General features: G+C 47.3%; 1 protein-coding gene across 1 annotated transcript in view; it reads right to left on the reverse strand.

Moving 5' to 3' along the window:
• The window catches only part of ric1 (RIC1 homolog, RAB6A GEF complex partner 1), a gene marked incomplete at its 3' end in the record, with an annotated part of 48,904 nt that overhangs the window by 22,444 nt on the left and 6,151 nt on the right, over positions 1-20,309 (reverse strand). The window contains 2 exon segments of the mRNA XM_080510124.1: positions 2,067-2,146; positions 16,167-16,274. Coding sequence (XP_080366250.1) covers positions 2,067-2,146; positions 16,167-16,274 — 188 coding nt within the window.

A 20,309-nucleotide genomic window follows, 5' to 3' on the forward strand; every position in this document is an offset into this window, starting at 1 on the left:
TGTGTGTGTGTGTGTAGGTGTGTGTGTGTAGGTGTGTGTGTGTAAGTGTAGGTGTGTGTGTGTGTGTGTAGGTGTGTGCGCGCGTGTGTGTGTGTGTGTAGGTGTGTGTGTGTGTGTAGGTGTGTGTGTGTGTAGGTGTGTGTGTGTGTGTAGGTGTGTGTGTAGGTGTGTGTGTGTAAGTGTAGGTGTGTGTGTGCAGGGATTTCCCAGAGTTCTCAGTGCTTCCCTCCACCAACATCCACACTGAGCAATGATGAGCACAACATTTAAAATGTTACGAGGATTTACACACAATCCAACCGGCACATGGCGCCGCGGGGTTCCAGGGTTGGGCGGCACTAAGGCATCGCACTGGAGCTAAAAATAGCAACGTCTTCCTTTAACTACAGTCGTTAAATTTTTTTTAAATAAATTCCTTTATCTTTTTTTCCCCCTTATGTACTTGTATGTTCTTTTTGGGGTTTTTTTTATATATGGACCTGTGTCTGCAATAATAAAGATATATTTATGATTATATTTATTGTCTAAATAGTGAGAGTTTGTCCAGGATGTAAATGTGTGGTTGAGTTTTCAATTTAATACAATTATTGAATTGAAAAGTTAATTTCAGCACAAATTCAAAACAATATCAATAAATAGAAACACACAAAACAAAGTCAAGCAAAACAAAAACAACAACAATAGAAAAATAGAGTAAATGTAAAATTGCAATTTAAAATCAATAGCAGACTTTAATGTTTCTCTTAACTGTTGTTTTGGGTGACGACAGTTAATAAAGTTTTGAATGAATGAATACTATGAATAACAAATCAAAATTAAAGTCATGTGACATCATGAATGAATATTAAATCTAAATTAAAGTCATGCGACGGCTCAGAAGTGAGAAGACAAACCAGCTTCAAATATTCAAATCTGATAAAGTCAGAAACATGACTGACGGTGGACGTGAGGTCATCAGTTAACACGACACCACCTACGTCGCTGACGGATCAGACCGTAACACCCGAGTGGAAACTCGACTCTGAACGCCTGCAGGCGTCTCGTTTTCCTGAAAGACGTTCAGCCGACAAGCAAACTGTTCCAGTCACCATCTTAACTTGGTTCTTAATGAATTTCAGCTGGTGGAACTATTTTATCTTTGTTTTTTAATTTAAGCTTTAATCATCATCATCCCTGTATATATGGTATATATTTATATAGATGTTTATGAAGTGTATATATGGTATATATTTATACAGATGTTTATGAAGTGTATATATGGTATATATTTATACAGATGTTTATGAAGTGTATATATGGTATATAACTATGAAGTGTATATATGGTATATATTTATACAGATGTTTATGAAGTGTATATATGGTATATAACTATGAAGTGTATATATGGTATATATTTATACAGATGTTTATGAACTGTATATATGGTATATATTTATACAGATGTTTATGAAGTGTATATATGGTATATAACTATGAAGTGTATATATGGTATATATTTATACAGATGTTTATGAAGTGTATATATGGTATATAACTATGAAGTGTATATATGGTATATATTTATACAGATGTTTATGAAGTGTACATATGGTATATAACTATGAAGTGTATATATGGTATATATTTATACAGATGTTTATGAAGTGTACATATGGTATATAGCTATGAAGTGTATATATGGTATAAATGTATATAGATGTTTTTGAAGTGTATATATGGTATATAGCTATGAAGTGTATATATGGTATATATTTATACAGATGTTTATGAAGTGTATATATGGTATATATGTATATAGATATGTATTAAATGTATAAATACAATTTAAAAAAAGCTTTGTACTTCTTTCAACTCCTTTCGAACAATGTGTTTTTGTGTTTTGTTATGTATCATCTCTATGTTTATTAAAAAATTTTAATGTTTCTTTTGTATGTAGAAAGTTACTTTATTTTTTTAAATACATGTCCAAAAAAATTAAAAAATTAATTCCTTCAAACCCCTGAAGAAACACGACCTCATCGTGTTTCCAACCGTTGATATATAAAGTGTTGTGGAGCTGCTCACTTGGGGTAGACCGGCTCGTAGAGACACTTGTCCTCTCCTCCACCCGACACGTCGAACAGGAGGACGTAGCCCTTGGCCGTCTGGGGACGGAGAGAAAAACGCCGTCGTTAGCGTGACGTGGACACGAAACAAGGTGTGAAGGAGACAAAGGACACCAGGACAGACGGTGAAACAAGGTGTGAAGGAGACAAAGGACACCAGGACAGACGGTGAAACAAGGTGTGAAGGAGACAAAGGACACCAGGACAGATGGTGAAACAAGGTGCGAAGGAGACAAAGGACACCGGGACAGACAGTGAAACAAGGTGTGAAGGAGACAAAGGACACCGGGACAGATGGTGAAACAAGGTGTGAAGGAGACAAAGGACACCAGGACAGACGGTGAAACAAGGTGTGAAGGAGACAAAGGACACCAGGACAGATGGTGAAACAAGGTGTGAAGGAGACAAAGGACACCAGGACAGATGGTGAAACAAGGTGTGAAGGAGACAGAGGACACCAGGACAGACGGTGAAACAAGGTGTGAAGGAGACAAAGGACACCAGGACAGACGGTCAAACAAGGTGTGAAGGAGACAAAGGACACCGGGACAGACGGTGAAACAAGGTGTGAAGGAGACAAAGGACACTGGGACAGATGGTGAAACAAGGTGTGAAGGAGACAGAGGACACCAGGACAGACGGTGAAACAAGGTGTGAAGGAGACAAAGGACACCAGGACAGACGGTCAAACAAGGTGTGAAGGAGACAAAGGACACCAGGACAGATGGTGAAACAAGGTGTGAAGGAGACAGAGGACACCAGGACAGACGGTGAAACAAGGTGTGAAGGAGACAAAGGACACCAGGACAGACGGTCAAACAAGGTGTGAAGGAGACAAAGGACACCAGGACAGACGGTGAAACAAGGTGTGAAGGAGACAAAGGACACCGGGACAGACGGTGAAACAAGGTGTGAAGGCAGGTTTGAGGAGACAAAGGACACCAGGACAGACGGTGAAACAAGGTGTGAAGGAGACAAAGGACACCAGGACAGACGGTGAAACCGGTCCGGCGGCAGGAAATCAAACACACAAACCATTTCACTGTAATCCTCGGTAGAGAAAGTCCAAGTTCAATACAGTCAAGACTTCAAATCTTCCTTTTTTATTAACTGAAGTACGTTTTAGTTTTACATTTTGTGTTTTTTCCCTCTGCAGTTATTAACGTTCAGATTTTCTCCCTGGAAATCAGGAAAAAGGACAAACGATGTGTGTTCAATGAAAGACGCCAAGTCTCGGGAGCTCCAGCTGGATAAAGGACGAGAAAAGGTCCTTTATGTCCTCTGACGTCTGTCCCTGATGAAGTATTCAGCGATTGTGACGATATCTCTAGTAGTTCTGGTTTAAACAAAAACAAGAAAACCCCAGTGGTTTTATTATCGTGTCAAAGTAAACCTCCTGTGAGGAAACCGACTGACCAACAGTCCGATACATGGACATACATCAACTTCATTGACACCGATGGCAGAACGACCCTTCTGTGTCTTCTTCATCAATCACTGGGTTTGAAACGACGATGATGGTGAAATCTGGTTCAATTCAGCCTCTTCGTGGTCAAAACTCTGATCCTCCATAATGTCAACACAACTTGGGCGTGTGCACAACTCGTGATGTCACTCTATTATTGTCAGAAGCTCCGCCCAGCAGAGGAAATACCAACGTCTATCGGCTATTTTCTCGCAGATTGCCGTGTTTTAACATTTTACCCTGCATTTCCCTAGAAGAGACACCAGAGTGTTTTGGAGGTGGAATCTTCATTTCACTCGGACTTTAAAGGTCAGTTTTCGTTGTGGATCACACAGGAAACTCCAATTTCCTGGACCGAGCCTAATAATGTGACGTCACATGAACATCCTAAGCAGGAGTCGTCTCAGACGGGGACGTTTTCACAAAGCGAAAGAAACGAGCCGAGTCGCGGTGACGATGCCACGTCGGGTACAACGTCTGTGGAAAACGACAAAACTGGAACGCACTTAAAATCTGGAAGGATGAAAAGCAGCCGGTCGTTACGTGGGCCGATCATTTAGCCCGGTTCGGACTGACTGACCGACTGTATCAGGATACGGACGCTTAAGTGTTCCAGCAGTTATTAGACGGGGTCTGTTACTGGTGGAGTCTGTTAATCTTGTCTGTGATCAGAAGCCATGGGGGCTACAGTAATACTATATATATGTATTTATCCACTTTCTGACGGTGGTTGAATCTCGCATATCACAAAAGGTTGAGTAGTTATACTTGTATGCATGTTGAATTCCCTGACAATAATGGAAAATCTGGGTTAACTCTGAGATTTATTGCTGGAAAAGTAAGAACGAAACTCACTGTGGGCAGATAAAAGACAATAAACCTTCTGACCTCAGAGCTCGTCTGTTCGGTCGCGCCTCTCCGACTACAATACGAGAAAAATCTCATAATTCATCTGCGTGACTGGTTGATGATCAGTCATGCAGATGATTGGTGCCCCTGGTACTCACCCCGGCAGAACGACCGGGGAAAGAAGGAATCTTTATTTATATGTGTGTGGAGGGAGAAAAAAACCAAACAGGAAATGGTTCAGAGAAGCGACACTGACAGCTGTAATAATTCTACCTCATTATAATGGTAAAATACTGATACTACAGCAGGATAACTTTTAAAGAAAGGACTGGATTCCGTCGTGTACGTCTCTTTATCTTGTTTATTTTGGACAAGAAGTCATTATGAAAAGATGATTTGGGGAATTTAATGTCTGCAAAAAAAAGAAAAGAAATCAACATGAATTGCTATCTCAACAGGACATCAATAAGTTTTCACGCTTTCCGGATCCCCCAGCGTCCAAAATACACGAATAATCAGAGTCTTTAATCACTGCAAAGACATTTTTATCTCCCATTGTGGGACTTTAACCGGAGGAAAGGCTGAAGAGATTCACTCACAACGTCACCGAGGTTTTTATCTGGAGACTCAAAACGAGGTTCACAAAAAAATACATAAAAGACAAAAAAAAATCACTGCAAAAAGGCACAAACACGTCAAACATCTGGATGTGAACAGGAAGGAATGGGGAAAAAACCCTAATAAAGCTGTTGATTAAACCACCGTGAGATTGGCCAGTTGTACTTGGAGGGAAATAAATAAAGAAATAAATAAAAGCTAATGAGTGAAGTAATGATTTCCAAACAACTCGTCTTCCAGCCGCGACGTTATGATTATTAGTTGCAGACGGCGACAACAAAGGGGAGCCAATGAAAGGAACATCAATTACGCGGTCTGGAATCTCTTATTGTGAAGGTGTGAGCCAAAACCAGGTGAATAATAATAACAACAATGAATAATTCAGTTTAATCTGAATTTTTTTGTGCATAAAAATGACGTCCTGCTTTACCTCACCGCTTCTAGAAATACAGCTCAAGTATTCCTGGTATGTTGGACAGTCCTGATACTGTAATCAGAGTATATCTGTCGTCACGTGACACTTCCTCTTTTTTTCTAGTTGCCTTTAACGCAACATGTGACTTGATGCTGCAGCATGGAAACATTAAAAAGCACAAACGAATAGAAACGGAGGGGGAAAAAACCCCCCCAAAAAACAGCTGACTGCTCCAGTTTAGGGGGGGTGGGGGGGTGGGGGGGGGGATAAAACCCCCCAAAACTAAACGGTAACAGTTCAAAAGCTTTTGCAGAGAAAATGCCAAGTCAGCAATAAAATTCAGACGCGGTGCAGAAGTGAGCCGAAGCCGCTCTGCATGTGTAAACAGGTTTCTAACGCTGCACGCACACACACACTACACACACACACGTGCAGACGACCGTGAGCTGCTCGGTGACGCACACACCGCCTCGCGGAGGAGGAGAGGAAGGCTGTGAGGCCAGGAAACAGAAGCTCCCGCCACATTCCGCAAAACAGGAATAAACACAGCGAGGGCACAGCACAGATGTGTATCTCCCGACTGGGGAGAGTGTGTGTGTGTGTGTGTGTGTGTGTGTGTGTGTGTGTGTGTGTGTGTGTGTGTGTGTGTGGTTGGGAACTGAACAGGTCCAGCAGTTCCATAAGGACCCCCTGCGGTGCGGAGTGTTGGTCGGAGGAGAAGGGAAGCGGCAGTGGAGACGACGCCACTGCTTTCCAGTGACCCTCCATCTTCTCCATCTGTTCCTAGAAGTTGCGTCGTCCCAAATTCCTGCGGTTCTCGCCGGGGAGGCGCCGGTCCAGGTTGGTCGTTCGGGTTCCGCAATCCGATCCCGCGCTGGAGACGAGATCTGGACCGCCGCCGCCCGGCGGCACTTCGACGGCAGTGAGGTCACCGCGGTTTCGCGACAGGACGTCGGGTTTTTCCTCGACACGTTTCCAGAGTTCTTGGGATTCAGTCGGGGTCGGAGCCTACCCTAACCCTACCCTAAACCTAACCCTACCCCGTTTCCAGAGTTCTTGGGGTTCAGTCGGGGTCGGAGCCTACCCTAACCCTACCCTAAACCTAACCCTACCCCGTTTCCAGAGTTCTTGGGATTCAGTCGGGGTCGGAGCCTACCCTAACCCTACCCTAAACCTAACCCTACTCCGTTTCCAGAGTTCTTGGGGTTCAGTCGGGGTCGGAGCCTACCCTAACCCTACCCTAAACCTAACCCTACCCCGTTTCCAGAGTTCTTGGGGTTCAGTCGGGGTCGGAGCCTAACCTAACCCTACCCTAAACCTAACCCTACCCCGTTTCCAGAGTTCTTGGGATTCAGTCGGGGTCGGAGCCTACCCTAACCCTACCCTAAACCTAACCCTACCCCGTTTCCAGAGTTCTTGGGGTTCAGTCGGGGTCGGAGCCTACCCTAACCCTACCCTAAACCTAACCCTACCCCGTTTCCAGAGTTCTTGGGGTTCAGTCGGGGTCGGAGCCTAACCTAACCCTACCCTAAACCTAACCCTACCCCGTTTCCAGAGTTCTTGGGATTCAGTCGGGGTCGGAGCCTACCCTAACCCTACCCTAAACCTAACCCTACCCCGTTTCCAGAGATCTTGGGGTTCAGTCGGGGTCGGAGCCTACCCTAACCCTACCCTAAACCTAACCCTACCCCGTTTCCAGAGTTCTTGGGGTTCAGTCGGGGTCGGAGCCTACCCTAACCCTACCCTAAACCTAACCCTACCCCGTTTCCAGAGTTCTTGGGATTCAGTCGGGGTCGGAGCCTACCCTAACCCTACCCTAAACCTAACCCTACCCCGTTTCCAGAGATCTTGGGGTTCAGTCGGGGTCGGAGCCTACCCTAACCCTACCCTAAACCTAACCCTACCCCGTTTCCAGAGTTCTTGGGGTTCAGTCGGGGTCGGAGCCTACCCTAACCCTACCCTAAACCTAACCCTACCCCGTTTCCAGAGATCTTGGGGTTCAGTCGGGGTCGGAGCCTACCCTAACCCTACCCTAAACCTAACCCTACCCCGTTTCCAGAGTTCTTGGGGTTCAGTCGGGGTCGGAGCCTACCCTAACCCTACCCTAAACCTAACCCTACCCCGTTTCCAGAGTTCTTGGGATTCAGTCGGGGTCGGAGCCTACCCTAACCCTACCCTAAACCTAACCCTACCCCGTTTCCAGAGTTCTTGGGGTTCAGTCGGGGTCGGAGCCTACCCTAACCCTACCCTAAACCTAACCCTACCCTGTTTCCAGAGTTCTTGGGGTTCAGTCGGGGTTGGAGCCTACCCTAACCCTACCCTAAACCTAACCCTACCCCGTTTCCAGAGTTCTTGGGGTTCAGTCGGGGTCCGAGCCTACCCTAACCCTACCCTAAACTTAACCCTACACCGTTTCCAGAGTTCTTGGGGTTCAGTCGGGGTCGGAGCCTACCCTAACCCTACCCTAAACCTAACCCTACAACGTTTCCAGAGACCTTGGGGTTCAGTTGGGGTCGAAGCCTCCCCTAACCCTACCCTAAACCTAACCCTACCCCGTTTCCAGAGTTCTTGGGGTTCAGTCAGGGTCCGAGCCTACCCTAACCCTACCCTAAACTTAACCCTACACCGTTTCCAGAGTTCTTGGGGTTCAGTCGGGGTCGGAGCCTACCCTAACCCTACCCTAAACCTAACCCTACAACGTTTCCAGAGACCTTGGGGTTCAGTTGGGGTCGAAGCCTCCCCTAACCCTACCCTAAACCTAACCCTACCCCGTTTCCAGAGTTCTTGGGGTTCAGTCGGGGTCGGAGCCCAACCTAACCCTACCCTAAACCTAACCCTACCCCGTTTCCAGAGATCTTGGGGTTCAGTCGGGGTCGGAGCCTACCCTAACCCTACCCTAAACCTAACCCTACCCCGTTTCCAGAGTTCTTGGGGTTCAGTCGGGGTCGGAGCCTACCCTAACCCTACCCTAAACCTAACCCTACCCCGTTTCCAGAGTTCTTGGGGTTCAGTCGGGGGCGGAGCCTACCCTAACCCTACCCTAAACCTAACCCTACCCTGTTTCCAGAGTTCTTGGGGTTCAGTCGGGGGCGGAGCCTACCCTAACCCTACCCTAAACCTAACCCTACCCTGTTTCCAGAGTTCTTGGGATTCAGTCGGGGTCGAAGCCTAACCTAACCCTACCCTAAACCTAACCCTACCCTGTTTCCAGAGTTCTTGGGGTTCAGTCGGGGGCGGAGCCTACCCTAACCCTACCCTAAACCTAACCCTACCCTGTTTCCAGAGTTCTTGGGATTCAGTCGGGGTCGAAGCCTAACCTAACCCTACCCTAAACCTAACCCTACCCTGTTTCCAGAGTTCTTGGGGTTCAGTCGGGGGCGGAGCCTACCCTAACCCTACCCTAAACCTAACCCTACCCTGTTTCCAGAGTTCTTGGGATTCAGTCGGGGTCGAAGCCTAACCTAACCCTACCCTAAACCTAACCCTACCCCGTTTCCAGAGTTCTTGGGATTCAGTCGGGGTCGGAGCTTAACCTAACCCTACCCTAAACCTAACCCTACCCCGTTTCCAGAGATCTTGGGGTTCAGTCGGGGTCGAAGCCTAACCTAACCCTACCCTAAACCTAACCCTACCCCGTTTCCAGAGTTCTTGGGATTCAGTCGGGGTCGGAGCTTAACCTAACCCTACCCTAAACCTAACCCTACCCCGTTTCCAGAGATCTTGGGGTTCAGTCGGGGTCGAAGCCTAACCTAACCCTACCCTAAACCTAACCCTACCCCGTTTCCAGAGTTCTTGGGATTCAGTCGGGGTCGGAGCTTAACCAAACCCTACCCTAAACCTAACCCTACCCCATTTCCAGAGATCTTGGGGTTCAGTCGGGGTCGAAGCCTAACCTAACCCTACCCTAAACCTAACCCTACCCCGTTTCCAGAGTTCTTGGGATTCAGTCGGGGTCGGAGCTTAACCTAACCCTACCCTAAACCTAACCCTACCCCGTTTCCAGAGATCTTGGGGTTCAGTCGGGGTCGGAGCCTACCCTAACCCTACCCTATTGATTGGACGGGCGCGTTTCCCGCCATCTGCGCAGTCGGCGGGTTCGGTCGGCGAAGTCGACGTGACCGTTGATCGCAGAATCGTCGGGACGCCACCAGAGGCCTTGAGGAAAGTCTTGAGAAAACACCACTGTGTGTTGAAGGAGTGGATCCAGAGGAGGGTCAACGAGTTCCACAGCTGGAACTTTTCCCGACGCGGCTTCAAAAATGAGAGGACGAATGTCTGCAGACCCAGTGTGTGTGTGTGTGTGTGTGTGTGTTGCTGCACGCAATAAAGATTAGAGGAAACCCTGAAGGTTATCTCTGTTGACTAAACAGAAAAGAGTCGACGCTCCAATCTCAGGACTCGCTTCCTTATTTTCCAGCTGCTTTCAGCCGCCAGACTATTACTTTCCCCTTTAACCTCAAACTCTCTGCCAGACTGAAGCACCGAGTACGGAAATAAACTTCCTCTCGGTGACAATTGTGAAAACTGCACAAAATTCTTGTTGGGGGGGGGGAGAGCCCTGGAGAACCCCCGCCTTTCTCCCCCCTCCCCCTCCTCGGCTGCGCCAGAGTCTAAAAACAGAGAAGGAACATCTTGGCCTCGGACGGAACCCAAAACACTAAATACACACCAGACCAACACACACACACACACACACACACCAGACCGGCTAAACGCTAAGAAGTATTTCCTCCCGTTTTAAAGACCTTCATTTTTCACGACTTTCCACACGCGCCTCCCTCTCGGTCGACGGTTTTGGCCGTAACCTCTGGCTACTCTCCTTCACACACAGCTAAACATAGTCCCGTCCCGGCTGGGCTGGGGGGGGGGATGACGACGTGAGCCTCCAGGTCTGCCGGGGGATGTGAGCAGCCAAACATCTGGGAAACAGCTGGTAAGGAAAGTGGGGATGCCTACCTGGGCAACGCCGGTCGTCATTGTTCGGCAGGCGGCTAACTGCTAATTAAGCTACGACGCTAATGAGGGCGGGAGAACCAAGGGTTCCGTTCCAGGGAACCCGGTTCACCTAGAACCAGATGTTTCTGGTCTGTCGTCCACATGAGGCGGTTTTAGAAGCGTGAAAACAGTTTTTTATTTCTTTTTTTAAACACAGGTCCCAGAGTGGGAGAATTCTAAAACCCCGGCTCGTGACCGTCTAAAGAATGAAGCTTTATGACGCAACAACTATAGTGTCAAATAAACACGAATCCCCGTTTGCTTATAATATATCAGAAGGTTTTTTTGTCATTTCATTATTTTATTAAAAGCTTGAAAAAGATCATTACATTATGTAGTTTGACTTAGTGTCAGGGAATCGCGTGGTTGTTTGTTTCAACACACAAACTCCTACTGGGTTGAAGCAGATTTACAGCAAATCGTCACGTGAAGACGACGACAATAACCAGTCGTCAGGATGTCGTTTCATTCTGCCGGTAAAAATTAGTATAAAGTCAAACTTGAGGTAAATTTGACTCCAACTAAAAAATGACTAGACAAACATAACAGGACTTCACTAACTATTTTTATAATTTCCACTTCTTTCCATGAGAGTATCCCTGCGGATTCTGACATATCCTGTCAGAGTTCAGGTACAGATTTAATTTATTTACGCATTAAGAGTCATTTCAATTACCTTAGAATAGTTAAAAACTACTAGGGAAGCACCGATCCACGTTCTTTCACGTCTGACCCGATACCTGAATCTGGATATCTGCCGATACCGATACTATTGCGATACCAGAGCTGATCGCTTTAATATTATTATTATTATTGTTGATTTTATATGAGGCTGTAATAAACTCCTCTCGACAGTAAAGTACGAACTGTAGGAATTTTTGCGCGTTTTCTCTCAAATGTCGACTTGAAACTCATTGAGATCCGCCTCCATTCCGGAAATCCAGTCCACATTTTGCAGAGCAGCGTCAGACGAGGCTTCGTGGATCCGAACTCTCCACAAAAAAACGTCAAAATATCGCAAAAAACACAACTTTATCCTCCACGAACCCACATTTCTCAGTAACTCTTTCCTCTCTTAATCACAATTATGGTTTTATTTTTCCCTATATAAGACCAATACTTCATATCTACCTAAAACTGAGTTTTTTTCCCCACCGAGGAGCTGGTGTCTTGGTGTTTTCCGTGTTTCCCGGCGGCTTCAGCCACACTTCACACAGCTCGTTCAGCAAAACGACTCCGGGGACACGAGGCGGTGTTTCGCGATAAATACACGCGTCCTGCTGCCACGGCGACTCCTCAACAACATCTTGGCAGGATTCCCGTGCGGGATTATGCAAACGGGATTATCTGCTCAAACGGCTCGGCCCGTCTTACAGCGCCGTCGACGTTTAAAATCAACTGTGCAAATGGAAATAATCAAATATTAAGAGATATTTCAGGCCATATTTCCGACTTGCTTGAGCGCTGGCCTCGGATCAGATCATTGGGGGGGTTTTTTTTGCATTGTGAGAAGTAGAATACCGTAGTTTCCGCACTATAAGGCACCTAAATACCTCAAATTTTCTCAAAAGCTGCCGGTGCACCTAATATATGGAAGAATTGCTCTACTCCAGACTGCTATTTGGCAGCTGAACAACCAGAAGCTTTTATTTTGACAACTGGATCTTCAGAGCGGACGACACTCCACACAACACCTTCATCACTCATGGTTGCACACCAACATTCTAACAAACCAAAATAAACTAGATGAAATAATTACTCCCTAAACTGGGGAACAACAACACATAAACACAATCAACACAACACCAAGCCCAACAACAACCCACAATAACCTCCAACAACACAAAACATGAATTTGTCGCGACAAATTCATCCTGAGCTCCTCAGTGCAGCTGATAGAAACTCCCATAATTCATTGCAGCTGTTTGTGGTGTTTTAAATGCAATTATTGGGGGTTCTATTTGGTTTGTGGTGTCGGTAGTAATTGTGTTGTGTTGTGTTTTTGTCGCTTAGTTCATGTAGTTTAGTTTATTACCGGTAGTTGTAAGTTGTCAACCAGCAGTGAAGAAGGTTTTGTGTGTAGTGTCCTCCTGGCATAGGCTGCAGGTAGGACTATCAAAATAAAGTGCATACACCTCTCTGCGTGTTAGAATCAGTGGAAAATGTAACCTAATGGCTTTGAGCTATAAAGGTTGCTGACCACTGGTCTAGTCCATGTGCCTTATAATGCGGTGCGCCTTATAGTGTGGAAAATACGGTAAGTAACAGTGAGGGCGTCTGAGAGCGGCGTTCCTCAAAACACTGCTGACGCGGCAGAATCCTGACACCGACTCCCGAATCGTTCATCGACAGGCGGTGAGATTAACACTTTTACAAGGCAGCAGCACAGGAAACGAGTCGGCAGAGTTAAATAAATAAATAGCAGCGAAGACGAGTACATAAAAAACTATATATATAAAAAAAAAGTAAGAGCATATGAAAGATAAAACTATAAAAGCCACTAAATAGTTAAAAATAAATGGGCTAAAACACCAACAAGGTGAATTCAGTCATTGTTGGAGCATTTTTTTTTTAAATAAAACTATTTTACGCCCGGTATTTCCCCACGTGGGATTAACAAAGTTTGATCTGGACAAGTGTTGATAAGTTCTCCCCGTTTCCACGGAGACGGAGGTTTCTTACATTTGCGCCTATAAACGTTGCGTAAAGGCGTCTGACTGTGGAACTTTGTGAAACGTTTGTTTCCAACTGTATAACGTACTGAAGGTTGAACACGGTATTGATTTGTTTGTGAGGAATCAAAGTATAAATAAATAAATAAGTCAATAAACTTGCGTTTTAATCCCGACGGCTCTCGGACTGCGAACACTGGAAACTAGCGGAGACGGACGGAGTCTCGGAGAATTTCACAATAGTAACTAAATACTACATTTGATCGGCGCCGTTAGAAAACACAGGTTTTCACGTGGTTCCGGTGACGGCGTTCTCCGTCTGGGGCGGTGGCGTCCTGACACGGCGGCTCACGCGACCTTTGAACCCCCGGGGAGAGTCGAAGGTCGACTCTGCAGTAATCTTGTGTGAGATTACTCAACAGGCTGCTGGTGGAGGGGAGGGGGGGGGAGAGGGCGGGGGGGGGAGGAGGAGAGGAGGGGAGAGAGGAGGAGGGGACAGGAGAGGGGAGGGGAGGAGAGGAGAGGAGAGGAGGGGAGAGGAGAGAGGACATGAGAGGAGGAGGAGAGAGGAGAGGAGGGGAGGAGAGAGGAGAGGGGAGGAGAGAGGAGAGGACATGAGAGAGGAGGAGAGGAGAGGAGAGGGAGGAGAGGGGGGAGAGGGGGGAGAGGAGAGGAGAGGAGGGAGGGGAGAGGAGAGGAGAGAGGACATGAGAGGAGGGGAGGAGAGGAGAGGGAGGAGAGGGGGGAGAGGAGGGGGGAGGAGAGGAGAGGAGAGGACATGAGAGGAGGGGAGGGGAGGAGAGAGGAGAGGAGAGGACATAGGAGAGGAGAGGGGAGGAGAGGGAGGAGAGGAGAGGAGGGGGGGAGGAGAGGAGAGGGGAGGAGAGGAAGGGAGAGGAGAGGACATGAGAGAGGAGGAGAGGAGAGGGAGAAGAGAAGAGAAGAGAGAGAAGAGAAGAGAAGAGAAGAGAAGAGAAGAGAAGAGAAGAGAAGAGAAGAGAGAGAAGAGAAGAGAAGAGAAGAGAGAGAAGAGAAGAGAAGAGAAGAGAAGAGAAGAGAGGAGAGGAGAGGAGAGGAGAGGAGAGGAGAGGAGAGGACTCCGGTCTCCTCAGGAGAGTAAAGATCAGGGGTGGAGCAGTGAGGTGACGGAGACATGGTTACTGGGTGGAGGAGGTCACATGGAGCCTCACTGCACCACAGTGACAATGTCCACCATGTCCACCATGTCCACCATGTCCACCATGTCCACTATGTCCACTATGTCCAGCACCGGTTCCTCCCTGTGGCCCGGTGCTCCTGCTGGTCACATCCAGACTTTCTGGCTCTGTACATTTCTGTGGCCTGATCCAAGGTCACGGGCAAAACTATAGATTTAGCTGCTCTTTTTGGCTGTAATCTGTCTTTTTCTCCACGATGTCTTTCCTCCTCGTGTCCACTGGACTGAAGAGGCAAACTGAGAGGAGGTGAAAGTAGGATTTATCGGCGTATTTATCCTCTGAGGTTTTCCTGTTTAGAGACGAGTGGCCTCGGATAAACAGCCGGGCTGCTTTCAGCGTCCGTCCCTCCGTCTGTCCCTCCGTCCCTCCGTCCACTATCTGGACTCCGTTGAAACCACAGTCGTCTGCCAGAGATCTGAGACTCACATCCTGGGAATAAATAACTCCCCCGAGCCCGACGTCCTCCACAGCCTAAAGGGCACTCTGCGCCGCGAGGCGAGGAAAACCCACCGTCCCTCTCCGAATGCGGAGCTGTGAAGACCCCCCCCCCCCCCCCCCCCCCCCCCCCCCCCACCCTCACCACCAACCCCCCCCCCGCGCTAGACACAATGAGGTCAGCCATGATATAGACTGAGCGCAAAATGTAAGGAAACGTGTGTTCGGTAGATTATTTTCCATTCGGCCAATAAAACAATATTTCCTATTTCAATAGAGCCACTTCTTCACAACATGGCCGGTTGACTTCACAAAAGTGGCACCGTTCAAAAAGTGGGGAATAATATCCATTCTTTCTAATGGAAAAAAAAGGTGTATGGTTACAATCCGACGCCACGCTTCAAGTGCGACAAAAACGCGTCATTTTCTTTGCGTTTCCGTTGCAGAAGAGTTCGTAGACAAGAGCTTACTCGGGAGCAAAGTGTGACGGCTCCATACAAACATCACGTCACCGGAGAACCCGGTTACCTGCAGTCTTATCTTCTTCCAGAACAAACTGCAACCGAGAGTTCTGGAATAATCTGGGGGGCCGGATTACGTAGAACCCTCTCCCAGGGGTTATATGTTTGTTTTTCCTTCACCTGGAGGGTGAAGCTTAACAATAATTTAACCAAAACACACATTTGAAAAAACCAGGGCTACTATAAAAAAAACTAATTAGAATGTTATAAAAAAGGTTTAGAGCCAATGTATTTATCCAACGTGTTCAAATCCTGCCTCTTTTGATCTAATTCCCTCGAGTTCCCGACAGAATTGTACGTAGAACCCGAAATACAAATTAAACCAAGAACCTGTTTGACGTGACTCCAGTTCTCAGGAGTGGAGTTCAGCCTTACACTTTAAAACAGGGGTGCCAACATTTTTTTGTAAATGCAAGAATTTACCAGTCTATTCTGAAATATACATATTAAAGTTAATCACATATTATTATATTTGCCAAAAATTATCTGGATCTCGTATTTTTATTCAGGATTAAAACAATTTGCCATCATCTGCAATTTTTTGGGGGGAGTTGACGTGTCTAAAGTGTCACTTCACATAAATTGGACACCTTTATTGTGAAAGGGGTTGCATCATGTGACCTCCACAGATGCATTAATACATTTTGGCCAAAGGCGGTTTTGAATGTCATTTTTTGACCAATCTGGTGTTTTTAGATCAGCGTCTGTTAGTTTTCATATTCATACTTTAAAAAAATAAAAATAAAAATCCCATGGCGGCCGGATTAGATCCTGTGGTGGCCGCTTCTGGCCCCCGGGCCGCATGTTGGACACCCCCGATTTAAAAGAAGTCAAACGTGACGCTCGGCTTTTTCTTTTTTTTTTTAACTCACCGCCACGGCGATCATGGAGTTGTCGGGTTTCCATTCGGCGTTCTGGTAGAAGCCGAACTGGGCGGCGGCCTTGGCGGACTCGATGTAGCTGACGATCAGGACGCTGGGCTGCAGGTGGAGGAGGAGAGGAGGAGAGGAGGAGAGGAGGAGAGAGGAGGAGAGAGGAATCAAGCTTCGGCGTCAATAAACCCCGTTGTTTTTTTTAAACCACATCGGCTGAACGACTCCAGGTTCCTCTGGACCACAAAGCTCAGCTAAACCAATTTCTGCTTCATTAACTCACAATGCTTCCGGTTTTTTTTTTTGTGTTTTAATTTCGGAAACATTTTGCGTTTACGCGGCGACATTTTGAAAACGATGTCTGTTAGAAACGGCGGAAACGCTGGTTAAAAACTGGCTGCACCTCGTTTGTCAGGGGAAACGGAAAAACTTTCCGGGTGTCCATTTATGAGACAACTGGACATTAAAATCACGAAGTCTTTGAAGTCGTTGAAGTCTTTGAAGTCTTTGAATTTAAAACAGCATTTATTGAACATGTTTTTTAAAAAAAAGAAAAAAGACTCTCGTGTTAAATATATAAAAATATCTTGTAATGTAGTAGTAAAAACAACATAAATCCAACATAAATACTTTGAGAAATTGTTCCAAAATAAAACGCTGGAGGTGTAGAGTCGGATTTTATCCTCCGTTCCAACACACTTCTCAGAAACGCTTTTCTTTTCTCTCGTCTCTCCAACGGAGACGACAAAACTACTTCCTCTCTACAAAATAAAGTTCCCCACCGCTTGACTGATCGCCAGTGTGGGAACTTTTATTTTGTAGAGAGGCGGGGGTTTCCGGTCAGCGTGTGGCGCTGTGCTCTCATGTAGTAGAGAGAGAGAGAGGGAAAAGAAAACCCTCGTCACCTTAAACATTCATATTAGTTGAGCAGCGCTAACTGGAGCTACTTGCTAACGCCCTGATGTGCCTGTACGGCAGCAACGTTTTCAGAAAGTTGCGTTTTCCCCAGTTTCCACGGAAACGGAGCGTTTCATAAAAGTTCCAAAATGGGAACTCAGAACAAAACCAAGAAAAAAGGAAGACGTATGTGTGAAGAGGAAACAGACTGCGGCTGCTGGATTCACATTGTTAAACAGCCGAGACACCGATCTCCGAAAAACAAACAAAACATCAAAGAACAACAAATCAGGACTGTAAATCAGTGGATCGCGGGAAAGAAAACCCGTTTCTCATCATGACGAAACCTGGACGCCTGGAAACCCGGGAGTCTCTGTGGGGACGTCCCCGCAGAGGACGTAGGCTTCATTCTAACCATCAAAGCTGCGGGGTTTCACCCGCGTGTTTTCACCTGCGTGGTTTCCACCCGCAGGGTTTCACCTGCGTGTTTTCACCCGTGTGGTTTCCACCTGCGGGGTTTTACCCGAGTGGTTTCCACCTGCGGGGTTTCACCTGCGTAGTTTCCACCCGCGTGTTTTCCACCTGTGTGTTTTCACCTGCGTGGTTTCCACGCGCAGGGTTTCACCTGCGTGTTTTCACCCGCGGGGTTTCACCTGTGTGTTTTCCACCTGCGGGGTTTTACCCGTGTGTTTTCACCCGTGTGTTTTCACCTGTGGGGTTTCACCCGTGGGGTTTCACCTGTGTGTTTTCACCCGTGTGGTTTCCACCTGCGGGGTTTTACCCGAGTGGTTTCCACCTGCGGGGTTTCACCTGCGTAGTTTCCACCCGCGTGTTTTCCACCTGTGTGTTTTCACCTGCGTGGTTTCCACGCGCAGGGTTTCACCTGCGTGTTTTCACCCGCGGGGTTTCACCTGTGTGTTTTCCACCTGCGGGGTTTTACCCGTGTGTTTTCACCCGTGTGTTTTCACCCGTGTGTTTTCACCTGTGGGGTTTCACCCGTGTGTTTTCACCTGTGTGTTTTCCACCTGCGGGGTTTTACCCGTGTGTTTTCACCTGTGTGTTTTCACCCGCGTGTTTTCACCTGTGTGTTTTCACCTGCGTATTTTCACCTGTGTATTTTCACCTGTGTGTTTTCACCCGCGGGGTTTCACGTCTTCACTAACATGAAGGAAGGTGTTATTTCTAGCAAATTCCCTAAAGGGGACGCCGACGTCCACGTCCACCGGACCTGAGCGAGACGAGCCGGGACGTCGTGGAGACAAACCGACCAGGAAACAGGAGGAGCAGGAGGGCCCGGTGTAATTCCAGCTGTGCAGCGGTGATACCTGCCGCCTGCAACCGGAGAGGAGCCTTTTTTTCATTTTTCCTGGCGCGTTCAGTTCAGTTCGCCGAATTAAAATTTAATTATGCCAGCGGAGCCGAGGCGGGCTGAGACACGGGAGCTGCTCTTCAGGAGTCCCCGGCCTCAAATAAAACCAGAAAAACCAGACGAGTGTGGCTTATTTAATCCACCGTTTAGCAGAGCAGCAGCGGCTCAGTGGAATGTGTGTGTGTGTGTGTGTGTAAGTATAATACTACAGAGTATAGATGGACTCCTGCGCCGCGTTTCCTGCTGCAGCGGTAATTTGTCGTCACTCGGAGGATTAATTGGCCAATTAATTAGACAAATCAGCGTTTGTTGATGGTTCTTAAGTGTTGATCTGCCGCGAGAGGGGAAACACAAAACGCTTTAAACCGAGGGCGGAGAGACGCGATCGGATACTTTAAATAACGGGAGAGTCTCTCTCGTCGTCGTGACTCTATAATTTGGTCGACGTTCCTCACGGTCCCTGACTGAAGGGAGCGGCTGCCGTTAATCTACGTTCCGCCATGATTACAGTCTGAAGGAATCCCGGGAGAGCTGAAAATGCTGACGCGGCGTTACTTCGAATCGTATGTGAGCCGAGCGCCTGGAGCCAAATACTACACACACACACTCTCCAACCACACACACACACACACACAGCAGGTTGACAGAACGCAGCGACGACGGGACTGAAGCCCCGCCCACACCAGACAAAATGTGGTTGTTTTTTTTTTTAAACTGAGAAATTGACAAATCCCACATCTGGCCTGAATCAACCAACGAGCAGCAGCAGCTTCTCCTGCAGGTCGCCGCCGCCATTGTTGTTGTCGTCGTTAAGTGACATCGTGAGGTCTATAGCGTCGAGGGGCGGAGCCATGACGTCATCCACGCGTCAATGCGCAGGCGGCGTTTTTAAATTTCACTCCATTAAGGGGAAAAAAAACCCCCCAAAAGACAAAAAGACTCTGAGCTCCTCAAACGTTGGACGACGGGACGAAAACGACGCGGTAACACGAAACGCCATTTTCACACAAGTCGCAAAGCCAGAAGACTTAAGCTGGCCTAAATAGACTGAACGCCGTCGTTACATAACGATATTGACACAATTCGTTGCCCACACTGCGTCTAATTTAAGACCGCTAAGCCGTCTCCCTCGCAGAATGCATGTTTTTTTGTTTTAATGTGAGGACCGGAGGAGCGTTTGCTTTGGAAAACAGCAGCAGGAGCGTGGTGATGGAGAGAGCAGATGTGAAAAGGTGAAGTCAAGAATGAAAGGAGGGGAAGCGGAACATGTTGGCGTCCTGTGTGGGCCTCAGGAACTCGCCACTGACCCGCCGCCATTGTTGCTGCCATTCAATAATACACAGGCGGCTGTAAACAATGTGGGGAGGGGGGGGGGGAGGGGGGGCCCGAGGGGGGGGGGTCTCGGAGGAAATGAGAGGAAACAGTCGGGACGCTCTGCCGAGAAAGAATCTCAAAACAAATCCAGTCCGGGTCTCCAGAGGAGGAACTCCGCCATGATTCTTTAGTGTTCAAAAGATCCGGCAGCAAAAAGGAGAAAGGAGAACTTAAAAAAAAAAAAAGGTAGAGCTTCTTGGAAACTGCTCCGACTCCGTCTCCATGGAAACCACCAGCGCCGACTAGTGGCCCGGCATGCGAACTACACCGTTTTCAGCATACCGGCTGTTTTACCGTGTAAACGGACCGTCGTTTTCAAATCGTCGTCACGTAAAACGCAAAAAACCTATTTCCGACTCCGTCTCCATGGAAACCACCAGCACCCACTAGTGGCCCGGCATGCGAACTACACCGTTTTCAGCATACCGGCTGTTTTACCGTGTAAACGGACCGTCGTTTTCAAATCGTCGTCACGTAAAACGCAAAAAACCTATTTCCGACTC

The sequence above is a fragment of the Blennius ocellaris genome (assembly GCF_963422515.1).
Source record: "Blennius ocellaris genome assembly, chromosome: 15".
Taxonomy (NCBI): Eukaryota; Metazoa; Chordata; class Actinopteri; order Blenniiformes; family Blenniidae; genus Blennius; species Blennius ocellaris.